The sequence below is a fragment of the Lagopus leucura genome, unplaced genomic scaffold (assembly GCF_019238085.1).
Source record: "Lagopus leucura isolate 7727_CA_CO unplaced genomic scaffold, USGS_WTPT01 Super-Scaffold_100015, whole genome shotgun sequence".
Classification (NCBI taxonomy): domain Eukaryota; kingdom Metazoa; phylum Chordata; class Aves; order Galliformes; family Phasianidae; genus Lagopus; species Lagopus leucura.
In genome coordinates this window covers 9715266-9737920 of record NW_024962269.1, presented here as the reverse complement: position 1 = coordinate 9737920, position 22655 = coordinate 9715266, and the positions used below count along the sequence as shown (strand labels likewise).

General features: G+C 42.2%; 1 protein-coding gene across 2 annotated transcripts in view; it reads left to right on the top strand.

Annotated features, from left to right (window-relative positions):
- The window catches only part of ARNT2 (aryl hydrocarbon receptor nuclear translocator 2), a 92907-nt gene extending 71081 nt beyond the window's left edge, over window positions 1-21826 (top strand). For both annotated transcript variants that reach the window (XM_042876054.1, XM_042876055.1), the window contains exons 13-19: window positions 5537-5609; window positions 5769-5892; window positions 9324-9423; window positions 10031-10169; window positions 12256-12421; window positions 14697-14833; window positions 17136-21826. In XM_042876054.1, coding sequence (XP_042731988.1) covers window positions 5537-5609; window positions 5769-5892; window positions 9324-9423; window positions 10031-10169; window positions 12256-12421; window positions 14697-14833; window positions 17136-17234 — 838 coding nt within the window. In that variant the 3' untranslated portion in view covers window positions 17235-21826. The remainder of the gene's footprint in view (window positions 1-5536; window positions 5610-5768; window positions 5893-9323; window positions 9424-10030; window positions 10170-12255; window positions 12422-14696; window positions 14834-17135) is intronic.
- The last annotated feature ends 829 nt before the right edge of the window (window positions 21827-22655 follow it).

Sequence of the window (22655 nt, the reverse complement as noted above, 5' to 3'; positions counted from 1 at the left end):
TTAAACAACCAAACAGTTCATTGAAAACAAGTGGCCTGAAACCAGGGATGATCATCTTCCTGATACTTCCTGCACTGATATTTCCACATTTATGTTGCCCCGTATCTCTTTTCAAAATGATTTGTTTGCAAAAAAGGCCAGCAAAGTAGATGGTAATTGCTGCAGTCTGTCCTAGGATGGCTTAATTGTGCTTTGTTCCCAGGAGTCCACAGCTCAGAAGGTGGAACTGCAGACTGCATTGTGTTTACTCTGGGAATGCTTCTTTCTGAGAGTCCTCTATACTGTTCAGCTTGGCATTGCAGCAGTCACTGAGATGAATAGGATTGTGCCAGATTCTGGCTCCTGTTATATTTCTTTTGCTGGGTCTAAATAACAACCCAGCAATGCTGCCCTAATATGGAAGTTGCCTGCTGCTTCTTTGACAGTGGATGTTCCTTCTTTTCTCTTGTGTTGAAAATGTTCTGGTCCTATGGCAAGATACAGCCCATTATATGTCTGCTTTTGAATGTTAGAAAGAATGCATTATTCAAACTGTTTTCTGCTTTTCTCCCTGTGCTCTCACACTTCTCAGACAGATGTCCAAAGAGAACTCACTGTATTGTAGTGCTGTTCCAGGGATATATCTTTGCTCTTGCACATTTGGGATCATGTTTTGACTTTCGATTTCTTAGATGCCTTGAGACATTATTTGGCATGGTAACTGCTGCCTTTTGCCTCCTCGTTCAGCTCCTGCTCAGGCTGGCGGTTCAGTGCTGTTGGCCATCCAAATATGTCAGTGGCTGCAGCCAGTGCTTTGGGTCAGGCAAAGTGCTTCACCTGGAGACCAAGCACTGCTGCCTTCCACCGCACAGCTACATGGAGAGACACTTAATCTCTTACTATGATAATGTGGCCAGCTCCAGGATATACAAGCTTGAGGGGAAAAAAAAATTCAACAAGCAATTCAAAAAAAGGCAATGTACACAACAAATCTAGGTTTAAATAACTTTTTAACAGAAAAATAATTAAAATCACACGGCATACATCTTCCCCTCTCTCTCTCCATTCATGGCATAGCTCTCATATTCTGTTGGTCAGCGAGCAGTGTTTTCCCAAAAGACTGCAGAGGGCAGTGGTGGATCCAGTTGTGGAGGGATTCATTGATTATTGTTTTGGTTTTGCTTTTCTCTTTTCTCCCTTTTTCTGCTCTAAGGATTTTCCTTTAGAGCTTCAAACGCTCAGCTTTCCAAATCTGCTTTTGGTGCAGAGTATATTGGGAAATTAGGTTCAAATGTTCACTTAGTTCCTTGCAGAAAAAAAGACAAGAAAACTCTCAGTTTCCCTGGGGTACAGTCATCCAAGAGAAACTTCCTGGAGAAATGAAGCATTTAATGTTTAGCATTTGTGCTGTGTTCGGCTGAAAAGTCACCCGTCCAACCACATCTTCCTGTGCATTTGAGGCTGTTTGATTTCCAGAAAGAAATAATAATTGGGATTAATGTTTATCTAACAGAAAGTACGCAGAGCAGCGTTTGAATGAAATAATCCATCGTGGTGACAATGGAAGTCTTGAAAAACAGGGAGATCAGATATTTTTCTGACTTCTCTGGAAATACTGATGTTTTAATTTTTGTCAACCCCGAAGTCCTGTGTTCCTTTGCATGCATTTGCGAATCCTCCAGATGCCCTGAGTTTCCAGGTTTTCATCTTGGAGCCAGCTGGCTCGGGTCACTGCTGGAGGCAGCCTGCAGGATGAATCAGCCGTGCCTGGGGAGAGCTGCTCCCTAGTTCTGATTCTCTGGGGCCAAAGTGCTGTTGAGACCAATTCTTCTCTCTTGGGTAGGGATGCTGAAGATCCCCATGCCATCTGTGGGCTGCCTGATCCATCATGACATGTGTAAGATGGGCCCTTTCACAGCAGTGACTTGGATACTAGACAGAGAGGAGTTTCAAGACTTCCTGAAAGAAGACTATATGAGGGCAGTCTCAAGATTTCTATTGCTGCCTTTTTGTCCAAAGCAGGGAAATGTGTGTGCCTTTCTATTGCTTTGATGCCTAAAAAAGCAACAGGTTGTGTTCCATGTTTATATGGAGAGATTAATTCAGCTGAAATCCTCTTCAGTGTCCACAGGAACTGGTTCAGAATATTTCCTTTTCCTCCAAATGGAAGTAAAATTGAATTAACTGCCAAAAAGCTTCAGCTTTGCAAAGGGCTTTCTTGCTCAAGCCACACACTGTCCTGGTTTCATACTGGATCAAGGGGTGAGCCTGGAATTCTGCAGCATGGGCTGGAATTGTTGACTTGGGCGATACCTTACTTGCTGTGTTGGGTATCACATAGAGCTCAGAACTTTCTCTTCCATTTACTCCTTTAAGGTGTGAAACCAAAATAGAAACCAAAGATAGTTTGGCTTTTGGTTTCAAAGTCCAAAGGTTATGGGATCACAGAATCATAGAATTGTCAGAAGGCAGTTTCAGTTTTGCCGAAACTGATAGCATGTTTCTGTTTGGTACCACCTTAAAGAAACAATCTGGCACCCCATGCCTGAAGGGATGTGTGTCTGCTGCCATTCCATCAGCAGGGCTGGTTGGGTGACATGCCCACAGCAGCAGTCTTCAGCTCTCCCTGGTCGGATGCTCCAGGAACTGCAGTGTGGCTCCTTTCAGGCTTCAGACATCATTCAGACTATCTACACAGTAGCAGCAAAGATGCTAACCTGGCTTTGCATTCCAGACTTTGATGCAGTGTAGCTTACACAGAGCTCAGGAAGAAACACTCAAGTATTTGGTGTTTATAGGAAGTGGATTTAGTAGGTTGTTCACTGAGTTCTGTGCTGTTAACACAGTGTGATAGCTGTAATGTATTGCATGAGTATGGTATGAATATTTAATAAGTATCAGAGATGATAGAGAAGGGCAAAGGAGCACTGAGTTACAGGACTGCCTACAGAACAAATAACTGGTGAGCGTGCTGTTTGGTTTGGCTCATTTGTATGTATATAGCTGAATCAAGAAAACATGCTTTCTACGGAACAGAAGAGACCTAATGTGCTGTTTATTGACACACGCACCAAGGCATTGGTAGTAAAAACAAATGAAACAGTGTAATTAGCTTTCACGTTAACAACAGGATTTGATGGGTGTTTATTATCCACAGGGCGGTATTTAGAAAAACTTCCCCATAGATTTACCATGATTAAATTACCTCCCATAGTTCTGCTGGAAGAGTGTGCATTTTATGCTTGCAGAACAAAGAATTTCTTTGCGTTCCAGAGGTAATTTTTTAGGGATTCTCTGTTGGCTGAAGCAGTGTGGAAAATCCATACTTCTTTGGTGACCTGGAGGAATGACATTTTTGCTTGTTACTCATGGCACAAAAGTGATTCTATGTACTATGTACTCTACAAAGTAATGCTAGCAGAATGTGTTTGGCCATCTGCTCTGATCTGGTCTGTTGCAGGTCACAGATTTTTGTCTAATTTGCCACTGAGCCTAATAGTAGCTAGTGCCTGTGTGAAGAATTACATGGAAAAGCAACAAGTGAGGACTGAAAGGCATCAAAGGGTGGAAAAGGTTGGAGTGGTCCCTCCATTGCTGTCATGTTGCTCCCAGTCTGTTTTATTTGGTCTCAACGTTTGTCTCAGTCCTTTGACGTGTGACCAAAATCATATCCTAGTTATCCAGAGCTTTGAAGTCCACAATCTTGCTATTTTGGAACATCTTGCCTGCTGTAACTGCTCATCTGTGAGGTGACTTTTTTCTTCAGAAAGAAGTCAGAAACATGCAGAACTGCAACCACTGTCAAGTATCATTTGCAGCTGTCAAGCTCGTTAATCCAGCTCCAGTGTTATCCTCATCTCTGAGTTTTAGCATCATTTTGAAGGGTTTATATTTCCTTTGATAACTAGGCAAAGAGCATCATAGGTACAGCGTGCATCCCTAAGCTAGGAGTAATCTTGCTGATTGTGACCAAGTGACAGAAAGCAGCTGTTACTGGAATGTGCAGAGCATTCAGGTAATGTGTCTGTACAAAGAAAATCATGCATTGGAGGGTGTAATACACAAAAGACAAAGCATTTAGTCACAAAATATTCCAGTTCCAGTTATGTGCCACTAAAGCCTTTAACCAAAGTTCTCTGCAGGGATTCAGATATTCTTCTGTGGGAAAAACCAAGTAGCATTTTTTGAGGGACCATTCTAACATTTTCAAAGTCAGCAGAGAAGCAGAAGTCGAGTGTTGTGTCCTGTGTTATCAAACAGTTACAGAGTGCATGTGGATGAGCTGCTGAGAATGGGGTTTGAATAGCAGCAGTGTGCCTGCTGTGCTGGAGCTCAGTGCTGCCCTGAGCAGCTCTCACACTGCAGTCCCAGCTGGGACTTGGGACACACATGGGTTTGATGTGTGAATTTGTCTTTTCCAATCTTAAAAAGCGAGTGGATAAAAGGGTTCAGAACATCACTGTGCTTGGTACATGACAGCTATAAAAAAGATACGTACATTTTTATAAATAATATTTGTGCATATTGAATGTAAATATCTCTGAGTGGTCACCACCTGCTTGTTGTCCCTACAAGTCTTCATCTGTAGGAAATGTCACCTGTTGGTTATTTCTTGTGACTTCCAATGATTTTCTCTGCTGGTATTGCTAATTGTTGTAGTTAAAGAACAGTGCCTGATGCTAAACACAAATCAAGTGCATTTCAAGCACCTGCAGATGCTAAAGTTCTTTGTTCTGGCATACAGCCCCCAAAGTTTATTGGCTCTGGCAGTTTCTTCTGAAGTATTTTTCTATTACTGCTGCACATTTAATTTTTTCCTAAGTTCATATAATTGGATTAAAGCTATTACTTCCAGTGATTCTTATCTCCTTTGAACAACTGACATTTTTCTGTTTGATTAGCTCTAGCAGGAGGCTTGTGTTTTCTGTAACATTTGTCAACACAGATTTATTTTAGGTAATGATTTCATTTACATAGTAGTACAAATTTATTTCTTGATGTTTACCTCCTTAAAAGATTTCAGAAACGAGATAGGATGTGGACTTGGATCCTTAGGAGAGTAGAACTGAAGAATATTAAAGAGATTTTATTACAAAGAAGGTTTTATATTCAGTTCTAACTCATCAGACTGTTCCATGTGCCATTCAAACAGGATTCTAATCACATTTTTCTTATTAACTGGTATAGTGCATTGGTGTTGCTGGACTTTTCCTGTTTACTTCAGCAGGATCAGGGAAGAGGTTTGGCATACTCAACGTGAGGAAGACGTTCGTGATGGTTAAAAGCGAATCCTTAAGTCATGTATAAGGAGGTTATGTTCCATCCTCCATTACCTACCCATATTTCTGTGCCGATACAGAAAAGCTCTTCATGTGCCATATCACATTCTGTGGTGCAAGTGTTCTGAGTGTAAAAGCTTTCAAAACAGATGGATCTCAGAGGAAAGGACTTAATGCCTGAGAGACATTTCTCTCAGTATTAAATAGAAGACTGCGGCTGCCCGTTTTTCTGTATCTTAAATGTTTTTTGTAACAACATCGTTTTGTTTCCTTTGCAGGCAGCTTCAGCAGCAGCAAGCAGAACTTGAAGTACATCAGAGAGATGGGCTGTCATCCTATGATTTATCTCAGGTGAAGTTTCTCAGTACTTTTTATATTTGTGCCTCTAATCTTTTAAAATGTAAAGCATTGGCAGATTTCAGCGAAATTAAAGATGCCGTGTGACCCTCCCTGAACTCCTTTTTGTGAGATGTGTTGGAGGGAATTACCTTCCTCTGTGCATCTGTACAGGTGCCTGTTCCAAGTATACCAGCTAACGTTCATGAGAGTGGGAAGTCTGTGGAAAAGCCGGATGCTATCTTCTCCCAGGAGCGAGATCCTAGATTTGCTGAGATGTTTGCTGGCATAACTGCTTGTAAGTGGTGTTTAATTTTTCACCCTGTTTTAAGTTTGGTTACATGATGTGGAGCGCAGCCATGAGAGAATGTGCTGCATGACAGAGAAATTTCCAACAAGGTCAGTTTGCAGCGCATTTCCAGAATTTGGGGTATTTCCCCCAAAGATGTAAAACTCAAGGGGTAAGAAGAGCTATCATGTGGCCAGTTACTTATTGCTGTTCATTTCACAAAGGGATCTTAAGCATTGTTCATAGATGTTAAACATTCTGAGCAGAATTTTCAGTTTCCAAGTATATATTTTCTTTCTTAGATAGCAGATGTGAGTTCACCTCTCTAAATAGGCATTGATCACGAAGGTTACCAAGCAGCTGTAAGCATGCAATTTTTCATCATATCAGAAGCTTCTACTGTGATGTTTTGCATTGATATGCATCTGAGAAATAGTTACATTCTTCTATATTTCAAAAAAATTACTGTGAGGACTGAGTGCTCACAAAGTGCCCTCAGTGAAGCATTTCCCAGCCGTGTTCCAAGAGGTAGCAGCCAACTTGTCAGCTGGGCAGACATTCCTCTAGCTCACTTCAGCTTATGTTGCCTGTTGCCCTCTGTTGAGAAGACTGACAGCTGAAGGGGTCATCTGAAATATATCTGTAGGAAATAAGGCTCATTATTTCCACTGCTTGTGGAAGAAGTTGTTAATCGTTTATTGTTCTTAACTGTCCCCACTGAAAAATAGAAGTTTTTACATTTGTTTTAAGTAAATCAATGTGCAAATGTCACACAGCACATGAGGGAGACAACCACAGGGTTTGGCTCCAGGGGTGTTGGGAGATGACCTCACTGCATTGGTTCCTTGTGTCTGTCATGGCCTTTTCTAACAGAGAAGGTAGTGGAGCTGCAGGATAGCCCTGGTACTCTGTCCTCCTCTTGCTCTTACTCTTAACTTTGTTATTCTTGTTCATCCTTTTCCGTCTACTCTAACAGTGAGTCTACAGCTGAGGCCATAAAAGGGGTCCATTAGAAGGTAGCAGGACTCTAACCTTAAACACTAAAATATGTTTTCCCAAGCAAGAACATTCTGCTTTTTGGCTGCCTCATTGGCTCTTTCTCAGGCAGCTCTCAACTGTGGGGAGGGGTTAGGGTTAAGGGTGCAGCAAGCTGTGAGCTAGCTGAGAGGTTATGTTCTTGGAAATGCCATTTCTCTTTTTATTCTCATCAATTTACAGGGTATGCTTTTTTTGGTATCTTACCATGTCTGAATTTCTCATGGGAGCTGTGATCAAGGTCTTCTCTGAATGATAAAAAGAAATGGTTCTCAGTCGGAGATGAGATAGGCTATCCAAAACCAATATTGACAAACCTGTGTGCTGCTCGCAAGACTTTTTCATTATGTTGGTACCAGATCTCAAGCTCTGCTATGTTCTGTAAAAATACAGGTTTGACATACAGGAATTGTTGGATAATCACATGCGGTGGCCACACATAATTAAAAACTGAAGTGGAAAGAGGAGGGCTGGCATCACCCATTCATACAGGTGCCTTGTGGTACAGTTCTGACAGAGGTGTTCATTCTACAGGCAGAAATACTGGTCCTGCTGCCACAAGAGTAATGGCTGACCAGTAAAGGGACCTTGGTGTAGGGAAGGGAGTTAAAAAGAAGTTGGAATAAGGATGCAGGTAAAGCACCAAAACAAAGTAGATATACAGTGTTGTATGGTAAGGGCAGTGAAGTAGTGTGGCAAATCATGAATGGGAATAAGAGTTCTTAAAGCTGATTTAGCTGCTTGCAATTAGTTTAGCTGTTCCCTTTGTCTTGGCTTCATCCTGCAGCATGGACCCGCTAGCTGCCATGGTAACTTTTCTCCACTTGAGGAATTCGAGTTCATTTAGAGCGTTTTCAGTGCTGCTGTTGAGACGTTTTCAAATGGCTAAAATAGCTGCAGGGTTTTGGCTCAGCCTGTTCCAGCCTTGAGAGCTTGGTATCCCAGCAAAGGGTGGCCTTAGAAAATGAGAGGTCTCAAACAAGAATTACACTGCTGAAGGGGGGGGGGAGGAAGGGGGTTGGAGGGAGGGAGAGAGAAAAAGAAAAGAAGAAAACAAAAAAGAGGCAAAATCATCTGCCCTTCCCTTCTTCTTGGAGATGTCCTTACCCCAACCTATTCTCAATTAGTCCCTCTTACCATATGCACAACTTTCTCTAGCCCTTGTCCCCTTGTCCCCATTTCTCCCTGCTGTTTTTATATGAGAGTGTAAGTTTTCAGCCCAGACTTTGCTGAGCAGGTTGTATCCAGTGAGGAGTTTCTACAATTTCCTACACTGAAGAGGAGAAGCAATGCCAGCTTGCCTCAGTAGCATACATACTCCTTCTCTGAAGTTCTTGTGATGTAATTTGAGGTGAATTCTTCATCTGTGAAGGAGATAAAAGAGACTTGTTAAGAAAATAACATAATAAAAACTTAGATAACAGCAAAGAGGTGGTGTGTATTGGAGATCCTTGATGAACCAAGCTCACAAGATCTCTGAAAGGTAGAGAAGGCTACAAAATACTTGTACTGGTTGTGAGCTGTGTGGGCCTTGTGTCCAGGAGGGCATTGTGAGTGGGAGAATGAAAAGAGCAAAGGGGAATTTGAGGAGGCAGACTTGATTTCTCGGCCTGTCAGAGGTGTGTAGCATCAGGTGGTTGCAAAGCCATCTGTGAGCTGTGGGTGTTTTACACTTGAAAATAGTAAGGGAAAATGGGGAAAGTGAATAAGGGGTGATGAAGCGGATCTTTCAATTATTTTAAGAGAAGTAAATAGCAGTGAGGTTTCCCTGGGCTTCAGAATAATTCAGCTCAAGAAGATTAAATTAAGGGACTGAATGGCATTGTTGTCTAATTCAACTAGAGATTGATCTCCAGTTGCCACATTAAGAGCAGACTATAAAAGTTAATGGCATCTCCATGTGTGTATTACTCACTATGTTACTCTGTCTTTCCACACCACTACAATGCCTGCACTGTATTTCTTGGCTCTCCCAAGCCACGCATAGAACCCTTGGCTGAATGGAGCAGGGGTTCTCTGATACAATTCCTTGGTGCATTTAACCCTGCTGCTGCCTCCATACAAACGGGCTGCAAGATCTGGAGCAGCTTCCAGTGGACAGCACGAAGGTCTGGACTGTGTGACTGCAGGGCATGTAGCAGTGTCATGTTCCATGCAAACAATAGCATTAATGAGGTACATCCTGGGGAAGGGCTGTGAAGTACACACAAGCCAGCTGTGTCTCTAATTTCATATTGAATTGTCATATGGCTCTTTTGTGTCATAATGTACTCCACAGTGCTTTTTCATAAAAGTTTGAGAGGGGAAGAGCAATCCCTGCTGTGTGTATACGTTGCTATTTTCTTTAAGTAATTTTTCTTGTCCCCTAAGCATTTATTTTTCTTTCATTCACTTTTCTTTTGTAGCAGATAAAAAAATGATGGCCTCAGCATCCACAGCAGGAAACCAGCAGCTGTATTCACAGGGAAGCCCATTTCAGCCAGGACATTCAGGAAAGAGTTTCAGGTACTGTAGTCCAGATCCTGAGCACTGAGTGCAAGCTGTTTCCTTCAATTTGGTGGAAACCACACTGACCTATAGCAGAAGGGCTTTCTTTGCCTGTATGAACTTATCTTCTTGTATCCTTTGCTCCTACATGGTGTCTCTGCATGTGCGCTAGGCTTACAAGCAGATTTGGTTTACTCAGATAAAAATAGTGACTGCTAAGTAGATAGTTGTTGCTGTGATGGTGACATTGGTAAAAGATAAGCAGTAACAAATCTGAGAGGTGATGGGGCAGGCTCACATGTCTGTCTGATGAACATTCACCCAACTAGGAAGGTTCACAGATTTACCCCGAGCTGCTTTGTGCTGCCTTGTGCTGTTTGTGCAGGCTGCCTCAAGGGCTCTATTTGTCAGTGATCCAGTCTCGTGGACTCCAGTATTAAAAGGAACAGAAAGTTTGTTTAGAATGCCAGTATGCTCGGTAGTTCTGTAATGTTTTAAGTCATTTTTCATTAATACAGAAGGAACAGTTCTAATGTGATCTTGATTCTGAAAATTTCCATATCTGTAATACTATTTGTACACTGGGAGTGTGTCCTAAAGCTGGGAACTGTATCTGTTTCTTCAGTTCGTCTGTGGTACATGTGCCTGGTGTGAACGACATCCAGTCGTCTTCATCAACAGGCCAGAATCTGACACAGATATCTCGCCAGCTAAATCAGAGTCAGGTTGCCTGGACAGGAAATCGCCCTCCGTTTCCAGGACAGGTATCAGTCAAAGCTGTTCTGTTTTCATAGTCGTTTGAGATTTGCAGTCCTTCTTCTTTTTATGTAAGATTTGCTAAACCTCATTTATAACTTGATTAAATGTACTTCAGTTCTATCATTTATTCTCAGAGATAAATCCATTCCTCCACTTCTGTTCCTTGACAGGTTATAATAACTTGAGACAGCAGCCCTATGTGTAGCTGCATTTAGTTTGTAATAATGTTCATAATATTTACAGTTGCTGTGCTGACATAAATCCCAATAGAAGGTCTCAGTCTAGCACTTATTTTTGTGTGCACCAAATGAAATAAAAGAGGGCAGCTGTAATGATTTACTATTAGGCTCACACATTAATTCTTTCTTGCATCCGGCAATATTATCCACAGTTAGAAGCACAATCAACAAGTGGTGCATCCAAATACAGGTGTGAATTTGGAGCAGAGGGCACTGAATCTGTTGCTTTCCATTAGCACTGCCCAGTGCTACTCACACTATGATGCATGCTGGAGGAGACAGCACGTCTTTCCATGAGGTGCCCCACAACAGCATCAGGGCTTCATTAACCCAGAAGTCACCTCTTGTTCTTGTGTTAACAAGAATAAAGTGCTTCAAAACAAAGAATAATATGAAATAATCATGTTCTGACTATCATTAATGCTGTTCTTAATCACTAACTTTCCACTGTTTGGTAGGTTAGAATGACATCTTAGGCTGGGTGATAAAATACCTTTTGAGTAACTGAGTTACTTCCACGTTGAACACATTGATGCTGCCCAGCCCTCAGTGTGCCATGGCTATTCTGTCACACCTGTTCAGTCAAACACATTTGTAAGCTGGCACTTTGTTGAGTAATATGGAGGATTCTAAAAGTGATATTAAAGGATTACTCGTCCCTCTTTCTGTCCAAGTCAACAGAGTTTATATGTGAGCATGAGGAAATTGGAATTCATTCATTGTAAAGAAAGAGTTAAGCCTTGCAGAAGTAACACATGCTGTCCTTGTCATTGTAAAAAAGCTTTAGAAATGGACGATGTCTTAGTTTGGAAATGAGCTGAAGAATTAATAGCATCTTCATCATGTTATATGCCTGTTGGGATCTCTCTTCCTCCCCCAGGTTCATTGCGTTTGTCTCAGACAATCTTCACTTGAGCGCATTGATTGCCAATAGCAGCTCACATCATTGAAGCATCTAGAGATGTAATCACCTTTTATTTCTATTTGTGGAACTGGCTAGGCAGTGTTTTTCTTGGAACTTCTGCATTTGTTCGTAGTGCAGGAGATGGGAAATAGTTTATTAGCAGATTTTATCTGTAGTGTTACTTGTTGTTGTAGCACATGGTTTTGGATGACATGCTTCACCTCCCTTAGTCTCAGTATACATCTCAAAGCAGTCTTGCAGTGTTTAATCATTTGTATAACATTCGTGGAGATTCTGTGATGAAACCATTATGTAGGTGAAAATGACAGCAAGTTGCTTTTTAATACCCTTGAATTAATTTTGCTGCCCTGTTAAATCCAAGTTGGACTGTTTGTTCCCTACTCCCAGGGATTGTGATTCACACTACCTCCCAAATTTTTTTACAAGGCAAAATAACTTTGTTCCCTGTACTCCTGAGGCAGGGAGTGTAAGCAGATCATTATCTTCTTTGGCCAATTTTCCCCAAGCACTGGTGACTCTAATCATCTGAAAACTCCCTACGTTCTACAAGACAGACAGATAACTGTGCTTTTCCTGTGGCACTGCAAAATCAAAACACATGGCAACTAATTCTTCACAGCTCTTCAGTTTGAGATTAATCCTTGTGATAGAGGTGAAGGAAATCTTGTTTTTACCAGTAGCTCTTATTGCCTGCATGTAAGTTAATAAGCAGGAGAGCCGTAAGTGTTGATTTATAGCTTCTTGTGTTGCTTACGCAGCAATATGTTGGCTTTGACAGAAATTAAATATGACTGAGATGGGGAGAAAGTGCACATTCATATCTGCAGGATTTATTTAGTTTATGCTGTGTATTGTTAAGAACGTGTGTCTGTAGAGATGCTCTTCAACAATAAAAATAATTCCTTTCTTTCACCCCGTATTCCTCAGCAAATTCCATCTCAGTCTGGCAAGGCTCAGTCATCTCCCTTTGGGATTGGGACAAGTCACACCTACCCAGCAGATCCATCATCATACAGCCCACTTTCCAGCCCTGCCACCTCTTCTCCAAGTGGGAATGCCTACTCCAGCTTAGCAAACCGAAGTGCAGGGTTCGGTAAGTTTTGAACAAAGCAGCACAGAAATGCCCATAAAAATGAAACGTTGCAGCACAAATGGAATTTTAAATCCTCCAGCTTTGTCTGTTGGTGCTTCAGTTGGGAAGCTTGGGGTGTGAAAAGGTTCTGCTCTCGTTTTGTGCACAGCAGACTGCGATAACTTGTTCCCTCCGTGATGCATCCTCTACATCCAGCAGACTTTAGAATGTTGTGACATTCTGTAATACGAAGTTGCATCTTTTTCCCTGTCAGTTGTGTCATGAAAGATTCATGCATTGCTTGTACCACTAATACGTCTTCCCAAACTGTAGCCAGAAGGTTCAGTCTCTACTTCTAATGATAACACCTAAATGGCACGATAAAATTTACATTCTTTCAGTTTTTCAACTTCTCTGATGGCATAGTGTTATCCCCTTGTCTGGGGATGGCTTGCTGCTATTTGGCTGGGCACAGGATTGTGCTGACCATGCTGCCATTTTGGGGAATGGTTTTCCTTTTCTGTGCTCAGCTAGTGGATTTCAGACTGTATGACCCCTTGGTGAAGATTTCTGGACTCCAGGAGTACAGCAAGATTCAAGAGTGAAAAAAATTGAAGGTTTGTCAGTGATAAACACACACAGAGTGCATGGGAGATGTTGCTGGCTGATAGTAGGCTGCAATTCCAGAAAACTTAGGTAGAATCATAGTAATGGGTGCAGTTTTTCACTTCTTTCTTGAGACTACGACAGGAGCAGATCAGCCTCCCTAAGTTCAGTCCCCTAAGTTCAGTCCTGTGCTGCATTGCTTGGAATAAATACAGTGAAATGGAGCTTTTCCCGCAGAGCTTATTCATGACTCCATTTTCATTTCCATTAGGCTTTGTACATTTGTTTATGAGACAGCCTTGCATTTCAGGCCTAAGCTACTTGGCAGGAACCCTTTCACCTAATGAGAAACATTTCCTGACCTACATCAGTTTGGATGCTATTAATAACAGCCTTCACAAAGACGAATGTCTTCAACCTCTGGCTTGCAGTCACTCTTTTGCTGAAAAGGAGCATCATTTGCCTCACTGACTTAATTTCAGTTTATTCTTCTGAGAAAACAAATATTGCAAGTTTGTTTTTTTTTTAAGAGCTACTTAGATGAATTTTATTTTGGCTAATAAAACGAATATAGGATTTCTGAGTCAGCTGAATTATTGTGTAGTAATGTCAGTAAGGAAGAGCTGTAATTGCTTACTTCAGATGTGATGGAAATACATCACTGCAGCCTGTATATCATCCTGTGAAACGTTCATTTTATCTGTTTTGCTTGGTTCAGCTGGTAGTCAGAAGGATTGAAGCACTGATTATGGAATAGTAATTGATTTGACATTACAGAGTCTGGTTATTGGAGACCTGACGTAACATGGTGCACGGAAGTTTGGTATCCTTGGAGGAGGTGCTGATAATCTGGGACAACTGGATCTACCAAGCTGGGTTGCCTGTAGCATGGGGAAGACAGGCAAAAACTGTAGGAATAGATATTAAAAAAAAAAAAGAGGGAAAAGTGTTAGCCTCTCAGGAAGCTTTCCAACATGCTAAATCTTAGAAGGAGATTTTGACAGTGACTAAAACTGTCCAAAAATGTATAAATTTGGGGCCAATCTGTAGAAATAGAGGACAAAATGAATTCAGCTTAGTATGAGCTGTGACTGCTCATGCAGTGTGTGTGTAACAGATGACTGGATTAACGTGTGTGGCATCATATTTTTTTCTGGCAGGTTATTTGGAAGAAATCCATCTCCCTGAAGTCATCATTTTAAATGTATTTACCATAAAACCTTGCTGTTCTTATTACACGGCCTTAGTCTTTAAAAGAAATTGTCACCATAATAAGATGATAATAATTTGCTATAAGCTACATGTTAAATAAATCATTTTGCAGCTGCAATATTGGCAGCTAAGATGGTGTAGCTAACAGCACTCCATATTTTTAAGACAGCAATGTCTACATTTAATACAGCAGAGCTGTTGCCTGTTGATCTTACTATTTTGACATCATATACAAAATGTGAAAGTGCTTCTCAGATGAGAACTGTACGCCCACTGCTGTAGAAATGATTAGGCTTTTTAATTAAAGAGATATTTGGATGCTGCAGCTTGTTTGTTTTTTAAGTGAAATGGCAAATGAATGGCACTCAGGGTCTTTTTCAGGGGATCATTTGCAAACATAGGTGTTGGTGAATGAAGTCTCCAAAGCAGCTTTCCAAGGGGCTGCTCTCTGACTTCTGCCTTTCCTCTCTTCTTCCAGCTGAAGGTGGTCAGAGCAGCAGCCAGTTTCAGGGGAGGCCGTCCGAAGTCTGGTCCCAGTGGCAGAGCCAGCATCACAACCAGCAGAGCGGAGACCAGCACTCACACCCACAGCCCAGCCAGACCGAGGTGTTCCAGGTGAGCAGAGCCCTGTGAGCCCTAAATCCCTCTGTCACTGCTGGTTCAGATAACTGTGGCTGTCAATGAGCTGGGATGCTAGCAGGGCTTCATGCAGTTACCTGTTACTGTGTGCTGCTGTGGGTTTGTGTTGCTCGTGCCTGCTGCTAGCTGGAACTGACTGCTAACTAACAACTAAAGCTGTTTTTCTGTTTTATTTTAAGTTGGTTCAACACTGGTTTCCCTGTACCTGGGATGTGTGTATTTTGCAGGGAAGCCATGAAATGGTGCCAGTGTCTTTCCTACATTGTTGCTGACCTCTAAAATCCCAGTCAAGTCCAATTAAACTTCATTTCAATTCTCCTTGATAGTTCAAGCAGGAAAGGAGTGTGATATTGCATAGATAGTGTCCAGTAATTTTTTGAAGCTAAATCCAGTCAGATATCAGATAGCTGGTAAATAATCCTCTTCACCTACCTAATTTTGTTACATCAAGTACAATTTTGGGCCATCACTATAGGTGGAGTGAGTCTTAACAAGTTAATAAGTTCTTGTCCTTGTATAACTTGTTTTTAATTTAGATGAAGACAGTTTGCAACAAAACAATGGAGGTAAATGCAGAAAAGACAGCTCAAGGCCCGAGTAAGGTTTTGTTGTGGGGCACCTGATTATCTTTTAAACAGTGAATTTCCCTGCAAGACTGGGCTTGTGCTCAGTTGCTCTCAGGAGCACTGCAGAAGAGGCATTAGTCTGAAAATGTTCCTGTGTGAAAGCAATGGTTCATTCACACAAACAAATAACATCACTACACCTAGAATACCTGTCTGCATGCCATGTGGCCCAGACAAGATAAATCTGTTGTATCTCTCCCTAAGCAAAGTTTAATCACTTTGCATGTACTTTAAACCAAAAGCATCTTCAGGGTGATTTCAGTGAGCTGATGGCAGCAGAATTCAATGGCCTGCAGAGACACAGGGCTCCCTCCAGGCACTGTCTTGTGTCTAAAACAAATGCTATATCCCAGCAAATATTTTATGAAATTATGGCAAAGGAGCGCCAAGGATTAAATGGGAAAAAGGAAGAATTGGATTCACTTGAAAGGCCTTCAAGAAGTTGCTGGTGCTGTTTGTGCCTGAAGCCAGCCCTAGGTTAGATGGATGTGAGGAGAGAGGCAAACTCGGAAGAGGAGCCATCCTGCCAGTCTGTAACAGGAGACATTGCCTCAAAGGCGCCAGCAGCAGAAATGCCTTGGAGAGGATGGGAATTGAGGTGGGGGCAGATAGGGCTTCCCATTGTCTGGGGAGGAATGTGGGGAGAGGTAAAGGCTGACACTGGCAGCTTGGAAGCTGCCGGTTCTGCCCACTGCCTTGTTTTTCACCACTGGCAGCAATGCTACTGAGAGCTTGGATGGATTTTCATCTTCCCTGTTTTTGGGGTGACTGCTCAGTACGCAGCCATTCTCAGCAGTTATTCCTTCAAAGAGCAAATCTTGTGCGTTTTCTCTGTTTGCTCTTTGGATTTTGTTTTATTGTAAGGATAATGATCCATCCATGGCGAAGCTTGGCTTTACAGTAAGAGCTTATTATTCTTAGGACTGACAGGAAAAGCAAGTGTAAACTCTTAGTTTTCTCAGCAAGAGATGTCTTTTCCCTGTGGCTTCAGTCTCCAGCTGAGAGGAAAGGTTTAGTATTTTTGAAGCCTCCTGTGGGGAACTCACTTGGCTCAAGACACGTGGGAGCAATTACCATGAAATCCCATTTCTTCTCAGAAGTTTCCACCATTTCCTCTGCCTTTGAAAGCACACGAAGGCTGCTTTGGGCAGCTTGTCAGGCAGGGTGGGTGTGCAGGCTTCAGTGTCCCCCAGAGCAGCAGTACATTCACTTACAGAGCATGCGTTCCCACCACCGTGCTGACATAGCAGGAATTGTTGTTGGTAGGGTGCAGGAGTGTCAGAGATACTGAATACTGCTCATACAGTGCCGCCCTCAGTGAAGCTGCAGAGTTTCCTTCTCTCCATGTGTAGCTGCCCAGTACAATGGGAATTGTTTCAGCCTGTGGAGGAGTATTATGGGACGGCTCAACTGTGGTTTACTCAGAGGAGCAATCTAAAGCTGACGTCCCACATCCTGTTCAGAAAGCTCTGGCAAAACATAAGCAGCACGTAAACCTTAGCCCAGTACCCTGCACAGGTCCGTTCTCTCCTTATTTACCTAACCTTTTGCTTTTCTGGTTTTACAGAATGAAAGAATGAACAGGAAACAGTTTGTGTCTGGATAACATGTTAGAAAGTGACACATCACTTTGATTTTTCCTTATCATGCAGGACATGCTGCCGATGCCGGGCGATCCAACGCAGGGTACTGGCAACTACAACATAGAAGATTTTGCTGATCTGGGCATGTTTCCACCATTTTCTGAATAGCTTGTGAAGCAGAAATGGAAGCTCTTCTTCAAGGCCATTTCAGTATATTTTTGGCTCTGCTTTTTCTGTGTTGCATTTCTGTAGAAGCTACTAAAACCAGAAGATGCTCATATTTCAGATAGTGGTGTAGGGCTTGCTCTCTCCTCCACAGGCTGCGTTAGTGCCGACAGAGGAGCTCCAGCTCTTGGTAGTGTTCATTGACAGCTCCGTTATATTTCTTTTTTATTTTATTGTCATCTACCTCAGAGATGAAAAACTTTGTTTGATTAAAAAAAAAAAGATATATATCTCTGAGTCTTAAATATTTGAATGTGAATGATACCTAATACTTCCTTTGAATGGTAATTTTTAAATAGATCACGCAGTAACGAAGACTAACAGAGAAAAGGTAAGGTGGTGTGTTATTACAGTGCCTACCACTCAATTTCGATGCCTTGCTTTAAGCCTAGGTTTCTGGAAGCAGACAGAGTATTCTGTTTTCTTTCATTCTTGTAGTTTTTAGTTCACTTTAAATGTGAGATTAAGCAACATAATGTAGGCCTCTCTCACCAGAAGATTCAGCTCCACCTTTTCTAACTTAAATTTGAATGTGTGTACATTTTGGTACTTTCTGTATATCTTGTGATGTATGAAGTGATTTCCTGTACTGGTTTCTTTTGCCTTTTAATAGGGTCTGTTCTGGAGTGTACTGAGAGGGCTTGATAATACGTGGAGGCTTTAGATACTGCAGGAGCCTCCATCACTTCACATAGTGTTCTTACTTTTAATTCAGGTGGTTATCTGTTCAGAACAAGCATTTACTTACAGAAGCTATTAGTCTGTTTTTGCACTGAATTGAGGCCTATGTAACTCTACACATTTCTCACTGGCTGCTTTGATTGTTCTTGCTTTCCCAAAAATACTCCCTCATAAAAATGACTGTAAGCCCATCAAGATTGCAGTTTCTATATTAGCTGCATTTCCTTTCTGTGAAGTACTTTTTATACTGTGAAACCTCACGTTTTAGCAGTGCAAGGTGGTGGCCTATTACAGTGAAATCATTCAGGCTCATTTGCTGTAAGCAGTGAGATGGTTTTGTAGCATACACTTTTTTAGAGTTGGTAATGGTAATGGATATCAGTTGGACTCTTGTCCACTGTGTACACAGTGATAACTTGAATTTTTGCTTGGATTCCCAAGCAGTCATTTCTGTTAAACCCTGTTAACCCTTTTCTGTTAAACACTGGGTTTTCACCTTACAAAGTGTTTCGAGTACTGGCTATTCTGAATGCTGTGTGCTTTTCCACAGAGGTAAGTTCATCAGTCTTCCTTCAGAGCTAGTCATCTACCATATCCATTCATCAGAAATGTGGTAGCAAGTTTTTTACATGCTCTCATGCATATGATGATTTACAGGAGGTTGGGTTTGTAAGCTCAGCCTTTTTAATCATTTCTTTCGGGGTGGGAGAAGGCATTGCTCAGAAAGGACAAGGAGCCCAGAGTTCCTGCATGCAGGTTTTCTGCAACCTTTGAGGTCAGAAAGATTGGGAAGCTTCCCAGAGCCTTTGCATATTGAGGATCAATCATGGACCTTGAAACAGGAACCCCCATCTAGATCCCAGTATCCACAGCCCCACATCTAGATCCTAATGTTCACAGCAATTCATAGACTTCACAGCACTACAGTTTAGCTTTTCTAGCTCCTCTTGAGTCATGGGCTGTGTTCCAATGGAAAGGACCACGTACATTACTGTAGTCCATGTTGCCAGGATAACATCTTGGAAAAGCAGGCAGGCCCCTGTCCTGCAGTTTGCCCTGGCATCATGCTGAAAGGCAGTGCAGGCTGCCAGGCCCGCAGTGGCACAGGGACCATGGGGTGTTTTTCCACCTTCCTTTGCTTCCCCAGACCTCAGGCAGAACAGCATGTAGTTTTCAGTATCCAGGAAGAACCTTTTCTACTTTTTCTCTTGCCAAGTCTGGGACCAATCTCTTATCCTACGTGCAAGTGGGGCTAGAGACACTTTTTCTTAGGAAATTTTTTAATGTATCTAGATGCAGTGCTGCAGAGGCCTCAGATCTCCTGGTCTGTACTTGCCTCACCAAAATCACACTGAAAACAAAAAATCATACCTCTTCTCTCCCAGAGATAGGGAAAGTACCTTCTTAGGCGAGCGAGCCATGCACTTACGCACAATTCATTTGAATACATGAATGTTAATTCTCTTGGAGCGTTCTCCCTTTCCAACCATCTCTGAATTACATAAACAAAGCTCTGCTGTCCTCAGAAATTCACGATTTCTGAAAAAGAAGCCTTGGTGCATTGCAGGCTGGGGGAAGGCAGGGTCAGCATCTGCATGCTTTGGTAGGGAGCAGCAGTCTGTAGAATGTGGTCATAAGGGAGAGCAGCAGATGAGCAGTTTCTGTCTCTGTGCAGAAGATGCTGAAGATGATACATTTCAGTTCTTCTAGAATTTTTTAAGAACCATTAGTCTGTAAAGTGAAAAATGAATCAAAAATGCTCTGTTTCCTTTTACCTGACAGGCTGTTCTGAGCGTATTTATAATTTATTCTGAATTCAATCTACAAATAAGATGTATGCAGTTGTCTTTATCCTAATATCAGCAGTGATGACTTCATCCTAGAATCACAGAATAGTTTGGGTTGGGAGGGACCTCAAATATCACCCAGCCCCCACCTCCCCACCAGGGGTTGGATGCCACCAGCAGGCCAGGCTGCCCAAGGCCTCATCCAGCCTGGCTTTGGGCACCCACAGCTCTGGGCTGCCCCACTACCCTCTGAGTAAAGCATTTATTCCCGTCTAATCTAAATTTCCCTTCTTTTAGTTTAAAGCCATTCCCACTTGTCCTATCTCAAAAAAATTTGACTGTGCAGTTAAAAATGCACTGTGAGCAGAATTTCAAGCATATTTTCCCTTCTTTTATTTGCTGTGTTTTTCTTTTTTCCATACAGTGACATGCCAGTGTGCCTGAGGCACCAGGGCACGAGCAGCTGCTTCTGATCTGGTAGCCCCCCACCTTTCTGTTTGGGAAAGGGGATGGCTGCTCCATTGAGGTGCAGATGGCTCCAGGTTGCGGCTTTCCCTGCAAGCCGTGGTCATCCATCCCTCTGCTTTCTTCACCTTTCCGCCCTTCCTTACCACTGCATTCCTTGCCACACACAGATGGGGAGGTGTGGGCAGCCTTTCCCAGCGAGAAGGGTGCTTAGCGAGCTTCAGGTTCAGCAGCTCTGTGCTTCTAGCCAAGTGACCGAGGTTCAGCATCCACAGTGTCAGTGTTAGCTGCTCTGCAAAGCCCCATCCCAGCTCTTGTGGCAGAACGCGCCGCGCAGGCTGAGCTGTGCCGCATCTTTTTGTCTCGTGTTCGGCTGCTAAAGCAACTTCTTTTATAATATAGCTGGCATTGTAAAGTGCATTTGGAATGCTGACATCCTTCCTGTGTGCCATTGGTGTAACTTTGCTGGTGCTTTGGCTGCCAGTCTCTAGAATTTCCCAAGTGGTGGCTTTCTTGTTTCTTTTGTGTGTTCACTGCTAAGCTGCAAATAAAGCTGTGATTTCTGATCAAGCTGTGTTGCAGACACAGTGTTTCTCAAAACTGAATCTGCTGATATTTAAACTGCAAATAGTGTCTGGGTGAGCTGTTTCCACAAGTGGGCATGTAGACCAAGATTTTAGATGCTAAAATATTTACATTCCTTAGTTCGAACAAGCTGACCTGTTTAACGAGAGGGACTCCATCGCATTCCTTGTTAGAAGCACTACTGGCAGTACCTACGGTTATGCTTTAACCAGGCAGTTCCATTTGTAGCTTTGTTGCCTTTTTTGTTGTTGTTGTTCAAGTACAGTATGAAACTGTAAATACTTGTTGCAGCACTGCCTTTCTAACTCTTACTTACTTTTGGCACAGTGTTAAATAGTGTTGGATTTACCCAATTGCTATGACATATATTTTTATACATAGGTGTACTCTTTTCTCGAGAATAACAACAGCCATTTTGTCATCAATGCCTTACCAGTGTCATACTGCTGTTGCTCTTTGTTTGCAAGGTATCGGGTGGACTAATTTCTAGTTGAGATATTTTCACTTTTCCTGGCAGTGCTCATTTGGGATCCAGGTGATTTTTGCCAGTTCCATTTTTTGCAGTTGTAAGCTGTGAGAAGAGGAGAATGTGAGCTTTGTGTTCTTCCTGTTAATGGAGCAAATGAAAGGTGATGGCACCTAATTGTCTATAGAAGGTTGGTCTTTTCCTGCTCTAAGCCAGAGTGCGTTTCATGGAACTGATGACTGTGGGCACTGATTACTTTGTGTAGATTAATGGTCTTTAAAAAAATAATTAAGAAAAAAAAATTAAAAAAAAAGAAAAAAAAAAAAAAAGAAACCTCCAAAAATGGACTTCTGTCATTGTTAGGCACTTGGTTACTTATCTGTTCAAACTCTTCATATGGATGTGAAATTGTGCCGTGGATAAAGTGTATTTTGTACTTCTGAATGTTCTATATTTATGACTAACAAGTACAGAATCAGTTGTGTGTACGTATAACTAATAACTGCCTTTTTAAATTTCATTAAAATAAAAAGGTCATGAGCTGTTGTTAATTCCTGTCTTTTTGTAAATGGGTACAATATGCTGTTGGGAATCGTGGAGTGGGAAGTAACCCGGAATGATGCCGACAGTCAGGCACTGGGCTTTTCTTTGCAATCTGTTTGTATGCTGCATGGTTTGGATGGTCAGGTCCCTTTTATCTTCTTCATTTGTACAGAGGCTGTCCAGCGGGAGAGAAATGTTGGTTTGAGACATCAACTTTTGAAAGAGGTTCCAGAAAAGCATTAATTAAGAGCCCCGTTCTGCTGATGGCGTTGAGGTGTATGATTTGGGATCTGTATTGTAGAGCGCTTCATTAGAGCACAATTGGTTTAGAATTGATTCATAGTCTGTGGCAATTTTTATTCCCTCTCCCTGATGACAGCACAGTGCTTTCTTTGTCCACCTTTTGGTCTCATTATTCAAAGTTGAAAAATGCTCTCATCCTTCCCACAAACATCCTGGCGACCTTTCCAGACTTTCTTATATAAAGTGCATTTGCCTTTCACAGTGGTTCTTCATTGTATTTATACTGTATTTCTTTGTCTGCTTTGATACATTCCGAGCAGGATTTACCTCGCTAATAAATCCAAAAAGTTGATGTCTGGACCTCCGCAGGGAGCTGAAGATACTCCAGGGCATGCATTCCTGCTGCAGGGTAGGTGGTGTTTTCACAGCCCACGCACCATTTTAAGGGCTCTGGCCCTTGTTGGGACCCCTGTGGGAAACCCACAGTCAAAGCAGGGCACTGGGATGTCCTTCATCAGCTGCAGGCCCAGCCCCACCTGCTCTGCAGGCTCCACTGGGTAAGTGCTCATCCCTAGGAGACGTGTTGGTCTGCGG